We start from the raw sequence: 19,209 nt of genomic DNA, 5'->3' as shown, positions 1-19,209 counted from the left end.
AATGGCAATATTGAAGATAATCCAATCATATAATTAAAAAATATCCTCATCAAATCACTCTTTTTGTTTAATACCCATGGTCTCATATAATTGAAGAATAACTTAATCATATCACTCTTTTTCTTTATTTATCCTAAGCTTTCTTATATCATGTAATTAAAAATAACCCAATCATATCACCTTATTTTATAATTAAAAAATAACTACATCACATCACTTTTTTCTTTAATTATATCATTCACAAAATAAACCCAATATATGTGTATTGTATTTTTTCTTTAATAATATCCATAGTTAAAGAATAACCTAATTATATCATTCACAAAATAAACCCAATATATGTGTATTGTATTTTCATGTAAATTGTAGAAATTGGTGCCATATGTAAAGATAGCTATATATATCGAGACTAAGAAACAACCATTTCCTTTAAACTAACAGACATTCATACCTTCATCTTCTAATATAAAAGTCTCTAAGATTGTATATCACTATACTTTCATAAAACATGAATTTATACTAACTCGAAAATACAAAAAAAAAAGCAGAAAGGAAATGTTGTTGTGACCAAAAAGTGTCACAAAAGGTTGAGCAGACCCTCTTCCCGTGTAGTGTTGTCCACCGTGAATTTGAAATTCATGTATCCATAGGGCTCTCTAATGCCTTCCTTTGACAATTTTTTTGCCTCCTTGTTGGCTTCTCTATAGATGTGAGTGATAGTGTATGTTGTGAGTGATCCCAATATGTGCTTTATTCTCTTTATCCAACCCAATAGTGTGGAGGGATCAAAATCTAAGTGTCCCATGATTCCATCAATGAGAGATTTGGAATCACCATAGATATGTAGGCAATTTAATTTCTTTCTTTGTGTAAACCAGAGTAAACCCCATAATGCGATTGCTTCATCTCTTGTGTTGGTGCTTATGCCTCCGTTCCAATGCAGATAATATTGTTTTCTTTTGTCTATCTAAAGTACTGCTCCACATCCACATCCACCCAATTGTGTAGCTTCATCGAAAATCCCAGCTGGGAGACTAATCAATGAAGGACTCAATCTATGAGAAAGATTAGTTGCGTGAACAGTCTTCTGAGTGATAACATTAATCCATGTTATTACCTTGTGACAAATCCAAATGATGTTATATTTCTTTCCTTCAAACAATTGATGGTTGCACGCCTTCCAAATTTACCAAATGATGTAGAGGGGTAGCTCCTTGTAATCTTTTGTAACAATGTTCCAATTCATTATGTAATCTTCAAGGTTGTTGGTTCTCTTGTATGGGATCTGGAGAGCAGTTGATATGCATTCCCAAATTGTATTGGTGATTGGACATGTAAAGAAAATGTGATTGGCAGATTCTGATGCTGCCCTGCAGAATACACAGTAACCCGGACTTGAGTGGCCCCTTTCCATCAGGTTGTCCCATGTAAGTATCTTGTTCCTCCATGTCAGCCATGAGAATAGGATGATTTTGATGGGAACTTGCCACTTCCAAATTTTGGAGAATCATGACATTTCCTGTGGGTTGTAAATTTGTGCCGACAATGATTTGTATGTTTCCGCCACGATGGGTGCATTTGTAGCTATTCTCCTAGCCCAATTTATGTAGAATTCACTTCCGCTGTGACACAAACTTACCAAGCTCAGGTTCTTTACATATGTTTTCCATTCCTCAGCACTTGATCCCCCCAAGTTCAATTTTGTCGCATCTGTCCAAATCGGGCATCCTGTCTTCCATTCTTTGATCGTCTTGTTGAAATAGATATATCCTCTGCGATGTAGAAGTGCCAATGTATGTCCACTAATATGTACAACAACATTTACACCCTTTATTTTATATGTGCCAATAAGAATTTTTTGTCCATTACCAAATTCCCATGCACCACAAGTCCATGATTTTTATAAAAGATCTCCAGATCATCAATCCTCTAGTTTTGTGTTGTCATGTGTTTCTGTATAAGGATTCAATGTCATATTCCTTCATATACTTGTCCAGAAAGACATCCTGCCAAATCCCTCTCCAATGCAACACCCTCTAGAAAGATTTAATCAACAACGAAAAGCCAAAAATTCTTTGATCTAGTAGGCCCCATCCCCCAAGTTCCTTGGGGATGGTCAGTGAGCTCCATTTGCATAGATGGTATTTCGAAGCAGTCTCGATCTTGGACCAGAGGAAACGAGATGTGATTGCCTTATGCTTGTTGGCAATGGTGGTCGGGATGATATAGAGATGTGCCCAATACACAGTGATTTGTTGTAATACATCTTGTGTGAGTATGTATCTGCCCCCTAAGGAGAAAAATTAGTTTGTCCATGTGCTCAATTTCTTCTTATATTTGTCAATCAACCACATCCAATTTCTTACTCCGTAGCGATTAGGCTTGAGCCTGAAGCCGAAATAAGAGAATCCTGCCTCCAGAAGTGCTTTCTAAACTCCAAATATATTAGCTATGTAATCAATATCCATCATGTTTCCAGCTGAGTAGTATAGAAACGATTTGCTGCCATTTGTTATCAATCCTTATGCCGCACCATACCTAATAAATATATGATGTAGAGCGGACCACTGGAATTTAGAGGTAATGTCAAAAGTTAAAATGCCATCAACCAAAAAAAATGTATTATATCATATATCCTAAGCTTTCTCATATCATGTAATTGAAAATAACCCAATTATATCACTTTCTTATTTTTCTGATTTTATTCTAAACCTTCCTCACTCTTAATAAAAACAAATAAATATTTATGCTTTTTAAAATTATTATATATATTTTTAAAAGTGATAACTTTTATCATTATTCTTAACTTAAGAATATCCTTTCTATAGACAAATATTCTAGTGCTTTTGTATTATTTTTTTATAAATCATATGAAATTATGTTCATAATTATTATCAACATAAACCAAATCTAATAATTCAATATATTATTTTAACCATTTTTTATTACATTTTAAATAAAACATTTCAAATTTATTATTTTAACAGCTTTTTATTACATTTTGAGTAGTATTTACGTAGTAATATGAAAAAATAAAACATTTAAATTATTTTTTTAATAATTATTATTATTTTAATATGAAAAAATAAAATATTTGAAATACATTTTTTTAATTATTATTATTATTTTAATAAATCTCATTTTTTATGGAACAAATATTTCCAAGTAATTTTTTTGTTGCTATTATTTTGTGATTTAAAAATTATTGATTGAATTACATTAAAAATTATTGATTGAATTGCATTAAATATGAATGATCTAACTTAATGAATAAATAAATAGCAACAAATAAAAAAACAAGGAATTGCAGGTTGATAATAATGAAGTCCACTTAGCTTGGGATACCTCTCCAGGCTAACTTCCAATTAGTGATTGCTCTATTATGTGATGTTGGAATTCACCATGTCTCCAACTTCTAATACTACTCCTCGGCTCTGCTACAAAGCTAAAGAAAATGACTTTCCCATTCTCAAACAACCAGAAATAGGTCTCCAAAACTGCTCTCTTGAAATAATAGAATTACCACAATATACAATGCTCTGGCTCAACAATCCTTACATTACAACTCTGTGTGGTGCATTGGAAAAAACATTTGGATTATATGGTGGAGGTATTGGATTTAAACATATGGACTGTTGAGATATTTCAAAGCTCTCGTTAAAAATTATTCCCATCAAATTCAAATTCAAATGCACTAATAATGCAGGGTTAGAATGCTTCCCGCCAAATATAATGCTTTCGAGCAAGCGCAGTTGTGCACCAGTAATAATAACCGTAAACATGTTTGTTTTGTCACAGGGACAAGAAAACGCAGCAAGAGATAAGTCGAAAGTGAAAGCAGCTTTATTTAAGTCGCAAAAGAAGAAACGATATTCTATAAACCGAAAAGAGAGCCATGATATTCAATAAACGAGGGTTGTCGCAGAAGAAATTCAACTACATTGAATAAACCAAGAAACAAAGCATTGCTATGCTCATTGCAATTGAATTATGGTAGCATAAGTATATCCATTACATAACAAAGAAGCTGGGAGAAGGCATTGGAGAGGCCACCTCCTTCATTTTTTTACAAACTTCTTGCCCGCTCCCCTAGTACTGGACAGGAAAAAGATACTCTAATTTCCTGAAAGATTCTTGAAAGTTCCAATGCTCCTTAGGAGACGGGCGAGGTTCTCTCTCTGTTGTAGCTCTAGTTTCTCACAGCCTTCCAATTCCAGTTCCTGTAAAGATCTCAATACCCCAAAATCGGGCAACCATTCCAAACCTGAACAATAATTCAATCTTACTATCCTTAAGGATTGAAGCTTTAAAATTGATACTGATAGTTCCTTAATAGATTTGCAATTTGAAAGATTAAGTTCTTCCAAAGAACTTAGTGATCCAAAATCTTCTGGTAATCCCTTCAAATTAGAGCAGTTATCCATTCTCAATACTTTTAGTGAGTGAAGCTTTGAAATTGATTTTGGTAACTCCTGTATAGATGTACAATATGAAAGAGTTAACCTTCTTAAAGATTGAAGCTGTATCGTTGATCTTGGTAGTTCTGGTATAGAACTGCAATATGAAAGATTGAGTTCTTGCAAAGAAGTCAATGATCCAAAATCTTTTGGCAACTGCTTCAAACTCGAACAATAATCCATTCTCAATATTCTTAAAAATTGAAGCTTTGAAATTGTGCTGGGCAATTCCTCTATTGATTCGCTATATGAAAGAGTTAGTTCTTCTAATCCATTTAGTAGATCACCCAACTCTTCAGGCAGCTTTTTCAGCCCTGCAAAGTGGATTAGTCTGAGTATCCTCAGATTTCTAAGCTGTTGAAGATCACTGGAGAAGATTTCAAAGTCATAGGAATGTAGTTTTCCATCCAATTCCATGTGTTTCAGACTGGAGGGCATCTGGAAATAACGCATTCAATTGTCAAAACCATGACGATGAATAAATTCATAATTTTCTTTTCAAGAAAAAATGAGTAAAGGAACAATGGATGAAATATGTGAAGAAGACTTATTACCTCCTTTAGTAAATTCAAATCTTGGGGTTGCCATTTTAAATACCTCAACTCCTTTGACCATGACACATTGAAAGGAAGATAGGGAATTTCTCCTTGGAAAAATACGAGCTTCTCAAATGCTTTATTACATGTTTCTTCCACTTTTGTCGAATTTCCAAGTGCAAGAATTCTCAGTGAATTATACATTAAATTTAATTTCTGTGCAGATATATGGAATGGATCTTTAGTTCTACTAAACCAGAGACCTTTGATTCCTTGGAGGTCCCGCAATCAGTTGATAAGTATAATCGAGTGAATCATAAGGATTGACCTAAACATTTTAGGAAATAGATTTGTATATATGATATATTTTCAAGAAGAAAGATTAGTTACCTTAATCATTAAAAACTCCTGAATTTGATGTGCACTTGCACCAGTGAATGTGTGTCTCGTTCCATTTCCTTTGTTGAGGCCAATTGTCAAAATAATATCATGTATCTTTACAGTCCTGTTTGTGTCTCTGGTGACAAGAGCTCTCTTTTCAAGCATATCCAGTTCAGACTGTCCCACAATATCTGTCACTGTGTCCCAATCCCATCCACTGAAATAGAAACAGATGTCCAGAAATGGATCCTTGCATATTTCAGTGAATGTGTGTCTCGTTCCATTTCCTTTGTTGAGGCCAATTGTCAAAATAATATCATGTATCTTTACAGTCCTGTTTGTGTCTCTGGTGACAAGAGCTCTCTTTTCAAGCATATCCAGTTTAGACTGTCCCACAATATCTGTCACTGTGTCCCAATCCCATCCACTGAAATAGAAACAGATGTCCAGAAATGGATCCTTGCATATTTCAGGGAGATTGTCAAATGCAAAGACATAGCGATCTATATTCCCAAAAGGTTGAGCTTTCAATTTTTCTGCGTCTTCCATCACTATACGAAAAGCTTTCAGTTTGTCCTCATCGGAACGTATGAATCCTGCTACCAGTGTCAACAGTTTTGGAACTCCACCGCATGTCTTTACTATCTGCTCCATTTGGGTTTCATTCATGTGATCCCCATTCATTTCATTCCTCAAAAGTTTCATGGCCTCTGTTTTGGAAAGGCATTTTGTAGCATACACTTTCTGTTCCATTCTGCACCCTGTGCATTCATTTCTTTCTCTTGCAGTAATAAGTAATCTCAACTTTTTTGCAGATTTCATGTCCCTAGGCAAAATCTGTTCTAGACGATCTCCGTGCACAACATTGTCGATATAAATGAATGCAATCTCTTTCTCTAACATGCGACCAATTTCTCTTTGTCCATCCTCAAATGTTCTAATATTCTCCAACACTAGATGCCCAATTTCTTCTTGTTTATCTGTCATCCCCATAGGTGCTTTTATGCTCAAATCTTTTAATATGCATTTTTGTAGTTCTACTATGTCTGGATTTGATGTTATATCATCCAATCTGACCATTGAATATGTTGGGTATACGAACAAAGTCCCACATTGATTAGAAGTAGTAGAAGTGGGAAGGATCATGGGTATATAAGGATGAACAAATATCTCCATTGGTATGAGGCCTTTTGGGGTAAAGCCCAAAAACAAACCCATGAGGGCTTAGGCCCAAAGTGGACAATATCATCCCATTGTGGAGATATGTGGTGTCAAGAGTCCCAACAAGAACTGAATTCTGTTCAAGGAACTAATTTTAGTTAAAAAAATCAGTTACGACTGAATGTATGTATAAAGAACTTAAAGATTCCTGAGTGAATCAAGAAGAAAAAAAAGAAGAAAAATCCTGTGTGAGAGAGAAGGCAAAATGTAGTCGCTGGCTGAATGTATGTATAAAGAACTTAAAGATTCCTGAGTGAATCAAGAAGAAAAAAAAGAAGAAAAATCCTGTGTGAGAGAGAAGGCAAAATGTAGTCGCTGGAGAGTTTTGATTAAGGCTGAGATGCCTTAAAACTGTAATCTAAGTTTGTGCATAATACAAATGTGTTTTTGTGAATTTATGTCTTAGTGTGTTTTTGTTTGAATCGTTTTCTGGTTTTCTTTTCAACTGAAAATGAAAATAGGAATGCCACGGAACAGGCATGTCTTAGGTTTGTTTTTTTTATGAGGCAGACTATGAATGCGAGCGTGTGTCGAGGTTGTGCTCGCCAGTGTGTTATTCTTAGTCCAACATTCAAAAGTGCGCAAACTCGGTTCAAGAAAGGAACGGCTGCTGAGTAAGTTCGTGGAGAAGAACCGCCGATTTAACCTCAGGAGGAAAGGGGGAGGAAATCATGGCGGCAACGTCTTTTGTTGTAGCTGGCTCGGGATGGGAGCTCGCGAACCCTTTCACCGACGACATTTCTAACTTGAGATTTTCCAATCACAGTGACCATTTTCTCGTCTCCTCATGGGACATAAAGGTGCGATTATATGATGCAAGTGTGAATTCGTTAAAGGGTCAATTCGTATACAGATCTGGTTTTAGATTGTTGTTTTCACAACGACGCATCGGGTTTCAGTGGAAGTGCTGACAACACTGTGAGAAGGATGATTTTAGCGCCAGAAAGGAGGATATGATTGAGATGGCATGAAGCCCCTGTTCGCTGTGTTGAGTATTCATATGCATCAGAGCAAGAATGCGCCGAGGAAGCGTGATGGCCAAGAGCGTGGGCAGATGAAGAACGATGACAATGTCATCAGGGGTTGTCGCCTGGTCTGTTCTGGGTTTGTCTTGGCGTGGGCTTTCCTTAGTTAAAATGTAGCAAGAGACATCAGAATGCAGTGGCGGATAGGCTTTTTGGGCCCATAACCCACAGGTCCCAAGATCGAGCCTGTAAAAATACTGAAAATGAAGAGACCCTAGAATTCATTTTCATCAAGTGGTATCAGAGCCAAGTTCGAGGTTACCCAAGTGGATGAATCCTCGGAATGCCGAACAAAGATGGTGAGCCCCCGTAAGCCTGTGGATGAGCTCGGTTAAACAGGCGGTGTGCTCCGGATTCTTCATGGACGTGTCTTGTTCTCCAACAAGGTGAAGAGGAGTTGACCTGGGATGGAGCAAGCTCTCGAGATAGGTGGTGCTACCATGTAAGGCGTGTGCTTCCAACGCATTGGAGCGGAGAATCCTGGTTGGTAGAGAGGGGAGAATCCTACGGATGGTTTGAGGGGAGGCTCAATGGTCCTTTGTTCGAGGGGAGGATTGTTGGGTATACGAACAAAGTCCCACATTGATTAGAAGTGGTAGAAGTGGGAAGGATCATGGGTATATAAGGATGAACAAATATCTCCATTGTTATGAGGCCTTTTGGGGTAAAGCCCAAAAACAAACCCATGAGGGCTTAGGCCCAAAGTGGACAATATCATACCATTGTGGAGATATGTGGTGTCCAGAGTCCCAACAGAATATTTACAACCTTCTATATAAAGTCGTGCAAACACAGCATCAGCAAGAACAGTTTTTCCAATTCCGCCGAAACCATGCAAGATAACTGCCACTGCATTTTTTTCATTTTTCCAATCCAAAAGTTGGATAACTTCATGCAATGGTTCTTCAATTCCCACTGTTTCCACAATAGTAGAACACAAATAAAAAATTAGAATATAACTATCACAAATTTCTGGATATTAATATTTGCTTTTCAAAAACCAATTGCCTCACAATGTACCTGCATATTCAGGATATGTTCGCTCTCGTTCTTTCTGCGGACGCTCCATCCTACACTCAATGGCATCGTAGATGCATATACCCATTTCGTTCTCCATACGCTTTGACATTCTCTTTAACTTACCTTGAAATTTAAGCAGTTCATCCTTATTCACATACGTTAACAAAAACCTGCAATTAGTGCATTTCAGTCGTAATATATTTTACTTTCACATGTACAGAAATATAACTTAAGCATAAAAGTTGGCCTTAACAAGGAGACCTCCAGAATACATACAGGAATTTATTTTATTTAATTTAATTGAGAGTGTTGCAGGGTACTCACTTGGAAAATTTTGAGGAATCGATTTGCGTGCAGCACATGAAGGAACCTTCCAATATCAGCTCCGTTGCATGTTGTATAGAAGCTTCCATCTCTTCCCTCAACTTGGGTGGTGCTTTAAGGTTCTTAACATGTTGGGCCAAGTTATACATTTCCTCCAACACCCACAAGCATTCACGTTCATTCTCAGAAATGGTTTCGTATCTTTCCAAAACATTTGCGACCACTAGAAGACACGCAGCAGCCCAATGTGCCTGCGATATTCCATCGAGGAGGCTCCGAAAGAAATTTATCTTTCCTGGAGCAAAATCTTTCTGATGGCCATAATATATAGAAAATTTTAGATGAAATAAGCAGTAGGGTAATTATAATAATATTTATCAAATTATTCTTATTTATTCAAAAAAATTAACTTAAAAAAATAATTAATTGTAATAATTTCAATTTATATGAAATTGAGATAATTATAAATGACATTAAATAAATCAAAATATATTATTGGAAGCCTTTGAATATATATATATATATATATATATATATATATATTATAATTATTACAATAACTTTAAATACATCCTATCTTATTCTCCTTATAGAAGTAAGTATTTCCTCTATTGAGAGTATAGCTATGATTAGGTTTCTGCGGTATAAGCACAAACTTAATAACATAGACGATCCTAGACTTCCTAAGCTAGCTTTAAATTCCAGCCAAAACCACCTAAGGCTCAATCGGGGTTGGCATAAAGACACAAGGGCCTGGTTAAACTATTGGGAGATCAAGGAGAATGATGTATTGCAAAACATAAATAACATTAAAGATATTGTTACTTCTAAATTCAAAGAAAAATGTGGTGTGACAAAGATTTAACGACTAAAAGAAAATTAAGTTATTAGAAGAAGGTCATCAACCCCACCCTAGAAGATCAAAAGTATCTCTCTATTTTAACTAGCTCAAAGAAAAAAAATAATATAGCAAAAATTAGGATTAATTCTCATGAGCTCCATAGTGAAACACGTGGTTGGGCAGTTCCTAAAATGCCATGGATGGAAAGGATGTGCCATATAGGTGAGAATAGGAACATCGAGGATGAAAACCACTTCCTCTTAGAGTGCCCCGCATACAATCACATTAGATCTCAGTTTCACAATCTTAGTTACAACACTGACCTTCCTAGCCTTTTACAATGTCAAAATTATAATGAGCTAGGGAGGCTTCTCTCCAAGTTTTTTGAGCATAGGAATAAAATCTTAAATCAAAATAAATAATTTGTTTCTTTAGGTCTAATAGACCAATGTTTGGTCTCAGCGGATGTTAACCACCACCATCATCATCATCATCATTATTTATCAAATCATCATAATTTATTCAAAAATTAAACTTAAAAAAAATAAAATTAATTGAAATAATTTCAATTTATATGAGATTGAAATAATTATAAATGACATTAAATAAATCAATACGAAGTTATTAAATATATATATTGTTAAAAATAAAAAATAACATTTTATATATTAATTTAAGTTTATATTAGAATGGGAATATTTTTAATTTTATAAATTTCTATTCAATTAGGTTTCATCTTAATTGATTTAATCTAAGAAGTCAAAAATTTGAAATTTGGAATTGATTTGTATTTAAAAGGCAGTATATCGAATCACAAGGTATATATTCAATTAAACTAATTATATTTTATTGAAAATTATGCAACATAAAAATATTTATTTATTTTATAGAAATATAAAATTTAGGGTTGAAATATTTTTAAAGAATTGTAAAATAAAATAAAAAATATTTATTTATTTAATTTAATTTAATTTAATTAATTAATTAATTTATTTTTTATTTTATTTTTTTATTTTTTTTCATTGGTCTTTTACCTAATTTTATCTAAGATTATATATATATATATATATATATATATATATATATATATATATAATTATTAATAAATAATTTAGATAAATAAACTAAATAATTTATCTATATATCTTACCTAATTTAACTTTTTTTTTTTACTTTCCATAAATAATAATAATAATATTAATATTAATAATATTAAATTAATAATAGTATTTTCACTACTAATATTAATAATATATTATTATCAAGGCTATTTTACCAATATAATATTAAGTATAAATAATTACTTATATTATTAAATCAAATAATTTACCTTTTTTAACTAACCATTAGCTGGATCTGTTTCTTCAACTTGTCCTGACGATGAACCACACTGGTTGGTTCGAAACCGTCGACAAATGATGTCTCATGTGATCTTCGCCCAATTTTTTTTTGTAAACTTGATATGGATCATAGAAGCCTAAACTCTAAAATAAAAAATATTTAAAATTAATTTATAAAAAAATCATAATGTTAAAATTAAAAGAGATATATTATATCTTATTTTATTGATTAAAGTAAGTTTTTACTTTATTGAGATTATGGTTATGATCATGTATAAATAATATGGAAGAAAAGATGATTCTCAAAATTGTTTCAAATTCTGGCCAAAATCACCTTCCATTCAAGTGGGGATGGCATAAGAATGTTCAATGTTGATTATAAGGAGGTGAGTAACCCAAAATAAAATAAAAAAACATTTATTTGTTTAACTAGTGCAAAGAAAAAAAATAAAGATTGTTACAATAAGAATAAATTCTCACGAGCTTTATAGTAAAATTAGGTGTTGATCAATTCTTCTGCTAATAAGGTTGACAACATGCAAGATAGTGAAGGCAAGGAAAGACAAAATAGGGCAGCAAACATAATTATTAAAGGGGTGAAAGACTATGGAAAAAATGAATGTACTCTTGACCTTGCAAGAGACTTCTTGAAAGACAAGTTGCTATGGCAAGGACAAATATACCAAGCATGGAGGGTGGGTAAGTTTAACAGGGAGAGAGCTAGGCCCATAAAAGTCATTATGCCTAGCTCACGTGATAAATATATTATTCTAAGCAAGAAGCATCTCTTGAGGGGTTCTCGTTTTTTCCTAGAAGAAGATTTCACTGTAAAACAGCAGGAGGAAAGAAGAGAGGAAATTTTAAAGGTTAGGGCAGCAAGAGATGAAAGAAAGAGAGCATGGATTTATAAAGGCAAAGCTATGATAGCGCAATTTGGACCTCCTTCCAAAACAGAGCAGCAAGATGGTAATAAAGAAGAGGCAACAAACTCTTCAACAGGAAATCAGAAAGCAAGGTCAGTACGGGAAAACAGGGACAAAGACTCAAATGTGAGTCTTGCACGTCAAAACAAATAGCAATCAAGTCATACCCAGGTTTCCTTGAGATTAGTTTGTTGGAACTGCAGAGGTTACAGATGGAGACGAGGACCTGGGTTAGGGCCTATTGTGGAAAATAGAGACATAATTTGCCTCATAGAAACACATGAGCATGAAGGGTGCAAGACACCTTTGTTTGAAGGATACTGGAAGATGGCAGTGTGGAACAAGGCAGCAGGGAATGGCAAAGGGCACGGGGGTATCATGGTTTTAGTAAGGGAGAAAGAAGGTCGTCTCATTCAGTTAGAAAAAGAAGACTCAAATAAGCAATTCATTTGGTTCAAAATATCAGAAAATGGAAACCACATCAGAATTGCAGCATGCTATTTTGCGCCATAGGTCTCAAAAATCTACAAAGGTAGAGGGCTTGACCACAAAGATCCATTTGCAGCTTTAAAAGCGGATATTGCAACATATTATTAGCTAGGTGAAGTCCTTATAGTGGGTGATTTCAATGCTAGGACTGCAAGTGAGCAAGCTAGCATTCTTTGTTGTAAAGATGATTGCGACCCTATTTGGCTTACAGAAGAAAGCAATCATCAGTGGGAAAGAATTTCAGAGGATAAGGGCTGCAATCTCTTTGGTGAACAATTGCTTACTCTATGTGGGGCCTTTGATTTAGTCATTTGTAATGGCTTGACTAGATGGGCAAAGTCCGGTAATTTCACTTGCAATACTTACAATGGAGCAAGTGTGGTAGATTATGTAATTTGCTCGCATGGTTTGTCTGAGAAAATGGACGAAGTTCTGGTTGGAGATTAGCTGTGGGATTTGAAATCAGATCACAAGCCAATTTATTTATGTTTCTCTTGGATTGGAAAGAAACAATTAGAGTCAAAAATTCAGCATGTCCAACAAAATCTCCCACAGGGCAGAATTCTTTTGACCCCAGAAAATTGTAATACCTTCAAAATGACGTTAGAGAGGCTCTTTGAGAAGGAGAAAATTACAATTCACAGCCTTCATAGTCATGAATTAACACATTTAATTCAATGCGCACTTGCAAAGTGCAAAAGAACAAAAATTAAGAAGTCTGAAACAAATTGCTTTCCGGTTAATGCTTGGTTTGACGAGGAATGCAAAAAGGCAAGGAGAATCTGGAAAGAGTCAAACAAGGACAACATAAAGCTCAAATCTTACAAGCATTTATTAAGCAAGAAAAAGACTGATTTCATGGTTTCAAGGAGGGAAGAACTAATCTTCCTTGGGAAAAATAATCCCAAATTATTTTGGAAGGAGCTCCAACCGAAAACGATACAAATTGGAAATAATATTACAGCTTCTAAATGGTTTTACTATGCAAGACAACTCTATGAGTAGGTTCCCAAGGTTGACCCTCCCCCCTTGGTCAACATGGATACTAAACTCTTCACGGTACAAGAGGTAGAGATGGGTATCAAGAAGTTGGGTGTTGGAAAAGCAAAAGACTTAGCTGAACTCCAAGCAGAATATCTAAAGTGGGGCTCAAAGATCCTTGCACCTCACATTACAAAAATCTTCAACAACATCATACAACAAGGGCTCCCCACAGATTGGACAACTAGTCTGGCAATACCTCTTTTCAAGAGCGGTGACATCAATAATCCCTCCAATTATAGGACCATCATGATAAACCCTTTGTTTGCAAAGCTATTTGGAAGCATGCTATAAAACAAAATTAGCAAGTGGGCAGAAGAAAGAAATAAGTGTGCTAAAGGGCAAGCAGGTTTTAGACCTAAGCATTCAACAGTTGATCATTGCATAACTTTAAGGCACATCATTGAAAAAGTTTGGGAGAATAAGGAAGAAGTCTTTTGTTGCTTTGTTGATTTCAGAAAAGCGTTTGACTCGGTTCCTAGGGATAAACTTTGGCAAAGAATGGAGGAACTTGGGGTTCCTAAACATTTGAGAGCAGCTGTGCATAGGCTGTATGAAGAGGTGAAAGTCAAAATTAGAACTTCGGCAGGCATTTCTGAAAGTTTTAGAAGCGATATCGGGGTCAAGCAAGGTTGCCCACTGTCTCCTACCCTTTTTGGTTTATATATCGACAAGCTTGAGGAGTGGTTAAATTCGCAAGGGGGTGATGGTATCTATTTGTGCAAGTTTGTTATAAGGCTTCTTTTGTATGCAGATGACCTTATTCTGATTGCTAAATCGGCGCTTGGTTTGCAAGGGCACTTACTATCCCTTGAGCATTTTTGTAGAAGTGTGGGGATGCAAGTCAATATCAGCAAAACGAAAGTAATGGTCTTCTCTAAGAAAAGAAAACATAACCAACATAAGTTCTACTTTGAAGGCAACATTCTGGAAGAAGTTGCGGAATACAAATACCTCGGAGTTGACTTCAACAAAAATCTAAGCTGGAATGGTTGTAGAAAGAAAAGAACTTTGGGGGGTTGGAAAGCATTTTATGCTTTTCAAAAATAGGTGTAGAGAGGCAGAGTTATGGGACTGGAAGACCACTCAAACTCTTTTTGGGCTTCTAGTGATTCCAGTGATTCTATATGGTTGTGAACTGTGGGCTAGCAGTACTTCCGACATGTAGTGGAGACAAATTGAGAAAATTCAGAAGCGTTTGATTACAAACAAATTTAAGATTAAAAGTGCAGTGCCTTATGATATCTTGTTAAGTGAAACAGGGGCTGCTCCTATTGAAGAAATTGCTATGGGGCGAGTCATAAGTTATTTAAAAAAAATTGAGCAAATGGAAGAGGGTAGATGGCCTAAGGTTGTCTTTAATGATAGATTGTGCAAGAGCAAAAAAACTTGGATGCAACAAAATAACAAATGGTTTAGTAAATGTGATATTTGCTTGAACGCGTGCCCCATAAACAGCAAAGAGATAAAAGCTTTTGTTATGGAAAAGTTCCACAAACATACTTGGGAGAAGGAGCTAGGAAGAAAGAAAAATTACTATATTGAAGTGTTTAATCCCACTCATAATCATCAACCAAAAGCATACATAGAGGCCAATATCTCTTGGAGAGTCAAAATTCTTATTGCTCAGTTAAGGACTAATTCTCATCAACTCCGTTGTGAAATAGGGCGCTGAAAAAGGCCAAAGGAAGTGTGGGAGGAAAGGGTATGCATTTTTTGTTCTTCCGGAAAAGTGGAAACAGAAAAACATTTCATTTTAGAATGTGAGGCCTTCAAAGACAACAGGGAAAGTTATGCAGATACGCTGGCAGCTAGCTCTTGGGATAATCTATTTAACGAGGGGTTTGTCGAGAAGACGGGAGCATTTATTGTGAAGCTTCACAAAAAAAGGGCCGAATACATCAAGCAGATGAAAAAGCAATCTGTCCCATAGGCTATCTTTAGCCTCGTGGACGTTAAAATAATTTCTTTCTTTCTTTCTTTCTATTCCCAAAACTATCGAGATGAAATTGTTTGTGAACTTTGTAATACTAAAAGAATTAAAAATGAAAAACAAAACACTTTCCTTTAAACTGTCCATCTTATATTTAAAATTAAATCTAAATTTCAAAATGTTTATAACACTAAAAAAAAAATGAATGAAAATTTTAAAATTCCATTATGTTATTATTTTGTATCAATATTCATTAAATCAAAATAAAACGAACTTGAGATTGAGTTTTGAGATTTAAGCAATAAAACACAAAGTGAATACGTACCCAAGTAGAAGCACCCTCTGTTCCCTCTGTGAGGATTTCCTTCAGTCTCGTTAAGCCGGTTGAACTGGTAGGCCAGTGTTGGCGAGTCGACGGTGTTGGCCGTGACGACTTTTTCTGAGCATAAAAAGGGGAAAAATACTCAATTTAGTGTGACAAACAAACACTGCTTAAATTTTTACATTTTGTTGGGGGCTACGAACCTGAATCATTGCTAGAAATTTTTTAAGCAGAGGAGTTCAACCAATAATAAAAAATTTCCCTTACCTTGATGCGTTCTAGGAGCCCAGATATATGTTGGATGAGGCCATCAAGATCAACATCTTCAATTGCAGCAGTTGTTTGTGCATCTCTGGATGGAAATGGAGCAGTGTTCTTTTCTGCAGGGGCACTAGGTGCAGAAGGACTAGGCTCCTGTTTTGCAATTGGAGCAGTGTTCTTTTCTGCAGGGGCACTAGGTGCAGAAGGACTAGGCTCAGACGTCTTTCCTGATGAACATAAAGAGCCCATTGTTAGTGAAGCAATGAGGGTAGAACCTATATGAGAGAAGCAACGCTGTAACTCTTGAAACTGATTGTAATGGATGTAGTAATATGCTAATCTGAAGGATGCTAGAGAAGCAAGGCTGTAACTCCTGAAACAAACTGATAGTAATGGGTCTAGTAATATGCTAATCTGACTGATATTGTGTATTGAAATGGAAATGCATGTTATATTTATAGAATATAATATCTTAATTATTAAGCAATATTTTTCATCTTAAAATTAATAAAATAATATTTAATAAATAAAGTAAGTTCGAATATTTATGACTTACAACTTACAATTTCGCCCTCTTTAATAGAAGATGCCTATCGTATCATATAATTAAAGAATAACCAATCATATCACTTTTTTATTTTTAAAATTTTATTCTAAACCACTTCATGATTAATGAAAAAAACATATTTTTTTATTATTATTAAGAATTCATTTTCATTTACAAATATTCTAATTTTGTATTTTATTTTAAATATTTATAATCATATCACTTTCCTAATATATAAATCGATTTAAAATAACTAAAGGAAAACTAAACATCTAGAAAAGCTAAAAGATTATTCTCTGGTTGGTAATAGATGGCATCTCATGATGAATATAATATTTATAAACCATCCTTCGCTCTGGGAGATTAATTTGCTTTTTATAAGTTTGAAAATAAAAAATTATAAAGATTGTTAATTTGTTCTCAAAGAAGGTTTATTGTTTTTATATTTTATGATTTTTCGGATGTATTGAAGGCCAAGCTTGCATGTAGTATATTAAAGATATTAAAGATGTTCAATTTTGATTAAATTATTAAAGAATGGATGAAAAGGAATTTTTATAAAATGGTAATAATTTATTACAAATATTGTTGTGATTAAATTTTAAAAAATCATGATATTATTAATAATTAGAGAATAAGGAAAAATTAAAATATTATAAAAAGTTGATAAATTTAAATATAAAATAAATCAATTAAAAGAAATAATATATTGATTTTAGGATGATGATGATAATGAAGAAACTTTTACTAAAATTTATATGGTATACTGGATCATATGAAGGTGGGAGATTAAATAGATTTTTTTATATTTTATTTATATGCTCAAAAAGAAGTGAGAGAAGTGTTCTTAGACTCAACATAGTTTTGCTGAGTTAAAAGGTCAAGGTGGTTGGTAGTTGACATATATTTGGAAAATTAGATCGAAAAAATGGACAATCTAAGAGAGTGTTTTTCAACTTCAACCCTCATATGATTGTACACTTCACAAACTCTTTCATCCCATGGTGTTTTAGGAATTGTTCAACACCTAGTTTCATTATGAAGCTCATCAAAATTAGCTTTACTCTTTGCAAAGCTCATTTTCTTCTTAATACTAGTCAATAAAGATAAACAATTTTGATTTTCTAGATTGGTATTGATAACCTCCTTATAATATCACAGTTTCTTTTTTCCCTCCAACTCTTTATTTCTACCCAATTTCTCCTTAAATTTGGAAGTAATAGTATTTTTAATATTATCTGAATTTTGCAAGATGATCTCCTCATTTGTTCCCCAATGCTCTTGCCAAGACTGAGCATCCTTATGCCACCCTTTCTTGGGTCGAAGCTGGGGCTCTAGCTAGAGTCAAAATTTAGGAAACCTCTTGTCATCCATGTTGTATAACTTCTTCTTATACATAGGATACATAGTCATAGTCATGGTTTCAATGCGGGAAATACTTGCTTCAATAAGGATGATAGTGTAGGGAGTATTTCCTTTATTCTTGAGGTTGTAAGTTATAAACTGCTTTTGGATTTATTTAATCTTCCTCCACGACTCTGGATATACTGCAACCCCAAACCTCACATCCATATAAAATAACAAGAAAGGAGAAAATTAAAGGATAAGATGAAATTTTATATAATATAAAGAGGTGATCAACCCAAATATAAAATTACAAAAGTGTTTCTTAGTTTTCAATAACACATAGAAAAAATCAACATTTATAAGTTCAACCAATTTGTATCTTTTTAATAATAGTAACACCAAAAATGAAAACAATTCTTTTGAAATATATTTGATACATCCACATTAAATTTCAATTTTAAAATATTTGTTATAATAGTAATTTCCCTATTTTTTAACTCATTAAAAATATAACCAACATAGGTTCATCTTAAATTCAAATCTACCAAGTGTTGAATAGGATCAAATCTCTTAACATGCAAACCTCTAGAAACTTGAGAAAATATTTACATTTCAAGAGATCTGATTCTGTGGGCACCTCGTAGATCAAGAGTTAAGGTATACCCAATTCTTAATAATATTATTTATATTTATATAAATTTCTCTTCTCTATGCATAAAACTAAAATTAAAAAATTATGGTTAGTTTTATTAAAATATCATTTATCTTTGACACACACACATATATATCATTTGTCTTTAACATATTTTATAATTTATTTTTCAATTATATATATATAAACATAAAAAAATCATTGTAAATATTGAATTTCTATATATTTACTCATTAAATTTAAATATAAAGTTTTGATCATTATAATTATGAATATGAATTATTATTTTAATTTATATGGTCAAAAGATATCAATTTATCCCATTCTTTTTCCAGGAAGAAAAAAGCAGGATATTATATTATCAGATAAAAATATACATGATAGTTCACATCATATCGACATTCTAGGAATGTATGAGAGCATAGTGCTACCCAATCCCAATAAAAAGGACATGTAATGCTATATAAGTTCACAGGCCATATGCCCAGAAGCGATGATCAAAGCATCTAAAATGCAATGATATATTCAGAACCTTGGAACCACATGAAA

The 19,209-nt window shown here is 33.8% G+C and overlaps 2 protein-coding genes across 2 annotated transcripts; both read right to left on the bottom strand.

Annotated features, from left to right (window-relative positions):
• Positions 1–3,891: 3,891 nt before the first annotated feature.
• Positions 3,892–6,592, bottom strand: LOC149211050 (uncharacterized). Its single transcript, XM_089396883.1, has 2 exons — positions 5,384–6,592; positions 3,892–4,895 (listed from the first exon to the last, which is right to left on the bottom strand). The coding sequence occupies exons 1-2, from the start codon at positions 6,590–6,592 to the stop codon at positions 4,116–4,118; spliced, it is 1,989 nt and encodes a 662-aa protein (XP_089253009.1). The 3' UTR covers positions 3,892–4,115.
• A 1,607-nt stretch (positions 6,593–8,199) lies between these two features.
• On the bottom strand, positions 8,200–16,528 carry LOC149211049 (uncharacterized). The gene is made up of 5 exons (XM_089396884.1): positions 16,121–16,528; positions 15,857–15,970; positions 8,965–9,275; positions 8,641–8,810; positions 8,200–8,535 (listed from the first exon to the last, which is right to left on the bottom strand). Exons 1-5 carry the CDS (start codon positions 16,361–16,363, stop codon positions 8,207–8,209), a joined length of 1,167 nt encoding a protein of 388 aa, XP_089253010.1. The 5' UTR covers positions 16,364–16,528; the 3' UTR covers positions 8,200–8,206.
• Between the last annotated feature and the right edge of the window lie 2,681 nt (positions 16,529–19,209).

The sequence above is a fragment of the Pinus tabuliformis genome, chromosome 1_2 (genome assembly GCF_031772625.1).
Source record: "Pinus tabuliformis cultivar Carrire ecotype Pingquan chromosome 1_2, CPIR1, whole genome shotgun sequence".
Lineage (NCBI taxonomy): Eukaryota > Viridiplantae > Streptophyta > Pinopsida > Pinales > Pinaceae > Pinus > Pinus tabuliformis.
The sequence above is the reverse complement of the archived record's forward strand: the minus strand, read 5'-3'. Positions and strand labels throughout refer to the sequence as shown.

What these genes read in the sequence shown, in the direction of transcription:
- LOC149211050 (XM_089396883.1), bottom strand. Translation starts at nt 6,592, where the DNA reads ATGGGTTTGTTTTTGGGCTTTACCCCAAAAGGCCTCATACCAATGGAG. An exon ending in AGGAGTTTTTAATGATTAAG is followed by an intron (nt 4,896 to 5,383) that starts GTAACTAATCTT and finishes CGTTATTTCCAG; the next exon opens with ATGCCCTCCAGTCTGAAACA.
- LOC149211049 (XM_089396884.1), bottom strand. Translation starts at nt 16,363, where the DNA reads ATGGGCTCTTTATGTTCATCAGGAAAGACGTCTGAGCCTAGTCCTTCT. An exon ending in GGCTCCTAGAACGCATCAAG is followed by an intron (nt 15,971 to 16,120) that starts GTAAGGGAAATT and finishes TTTTATGCTCAG; the next exon opens with AAAAAGTCGTCACGGCCAAC. An exon ending in CAGAGGGTGCTTCTACTTGG is followed by an intron (nt 9,276 to 15,856) that starts GTACGTATTCAC and finishes TATGGCCATCAG; the next exon opens with AAAGATTTTGCTCCAGGAAA.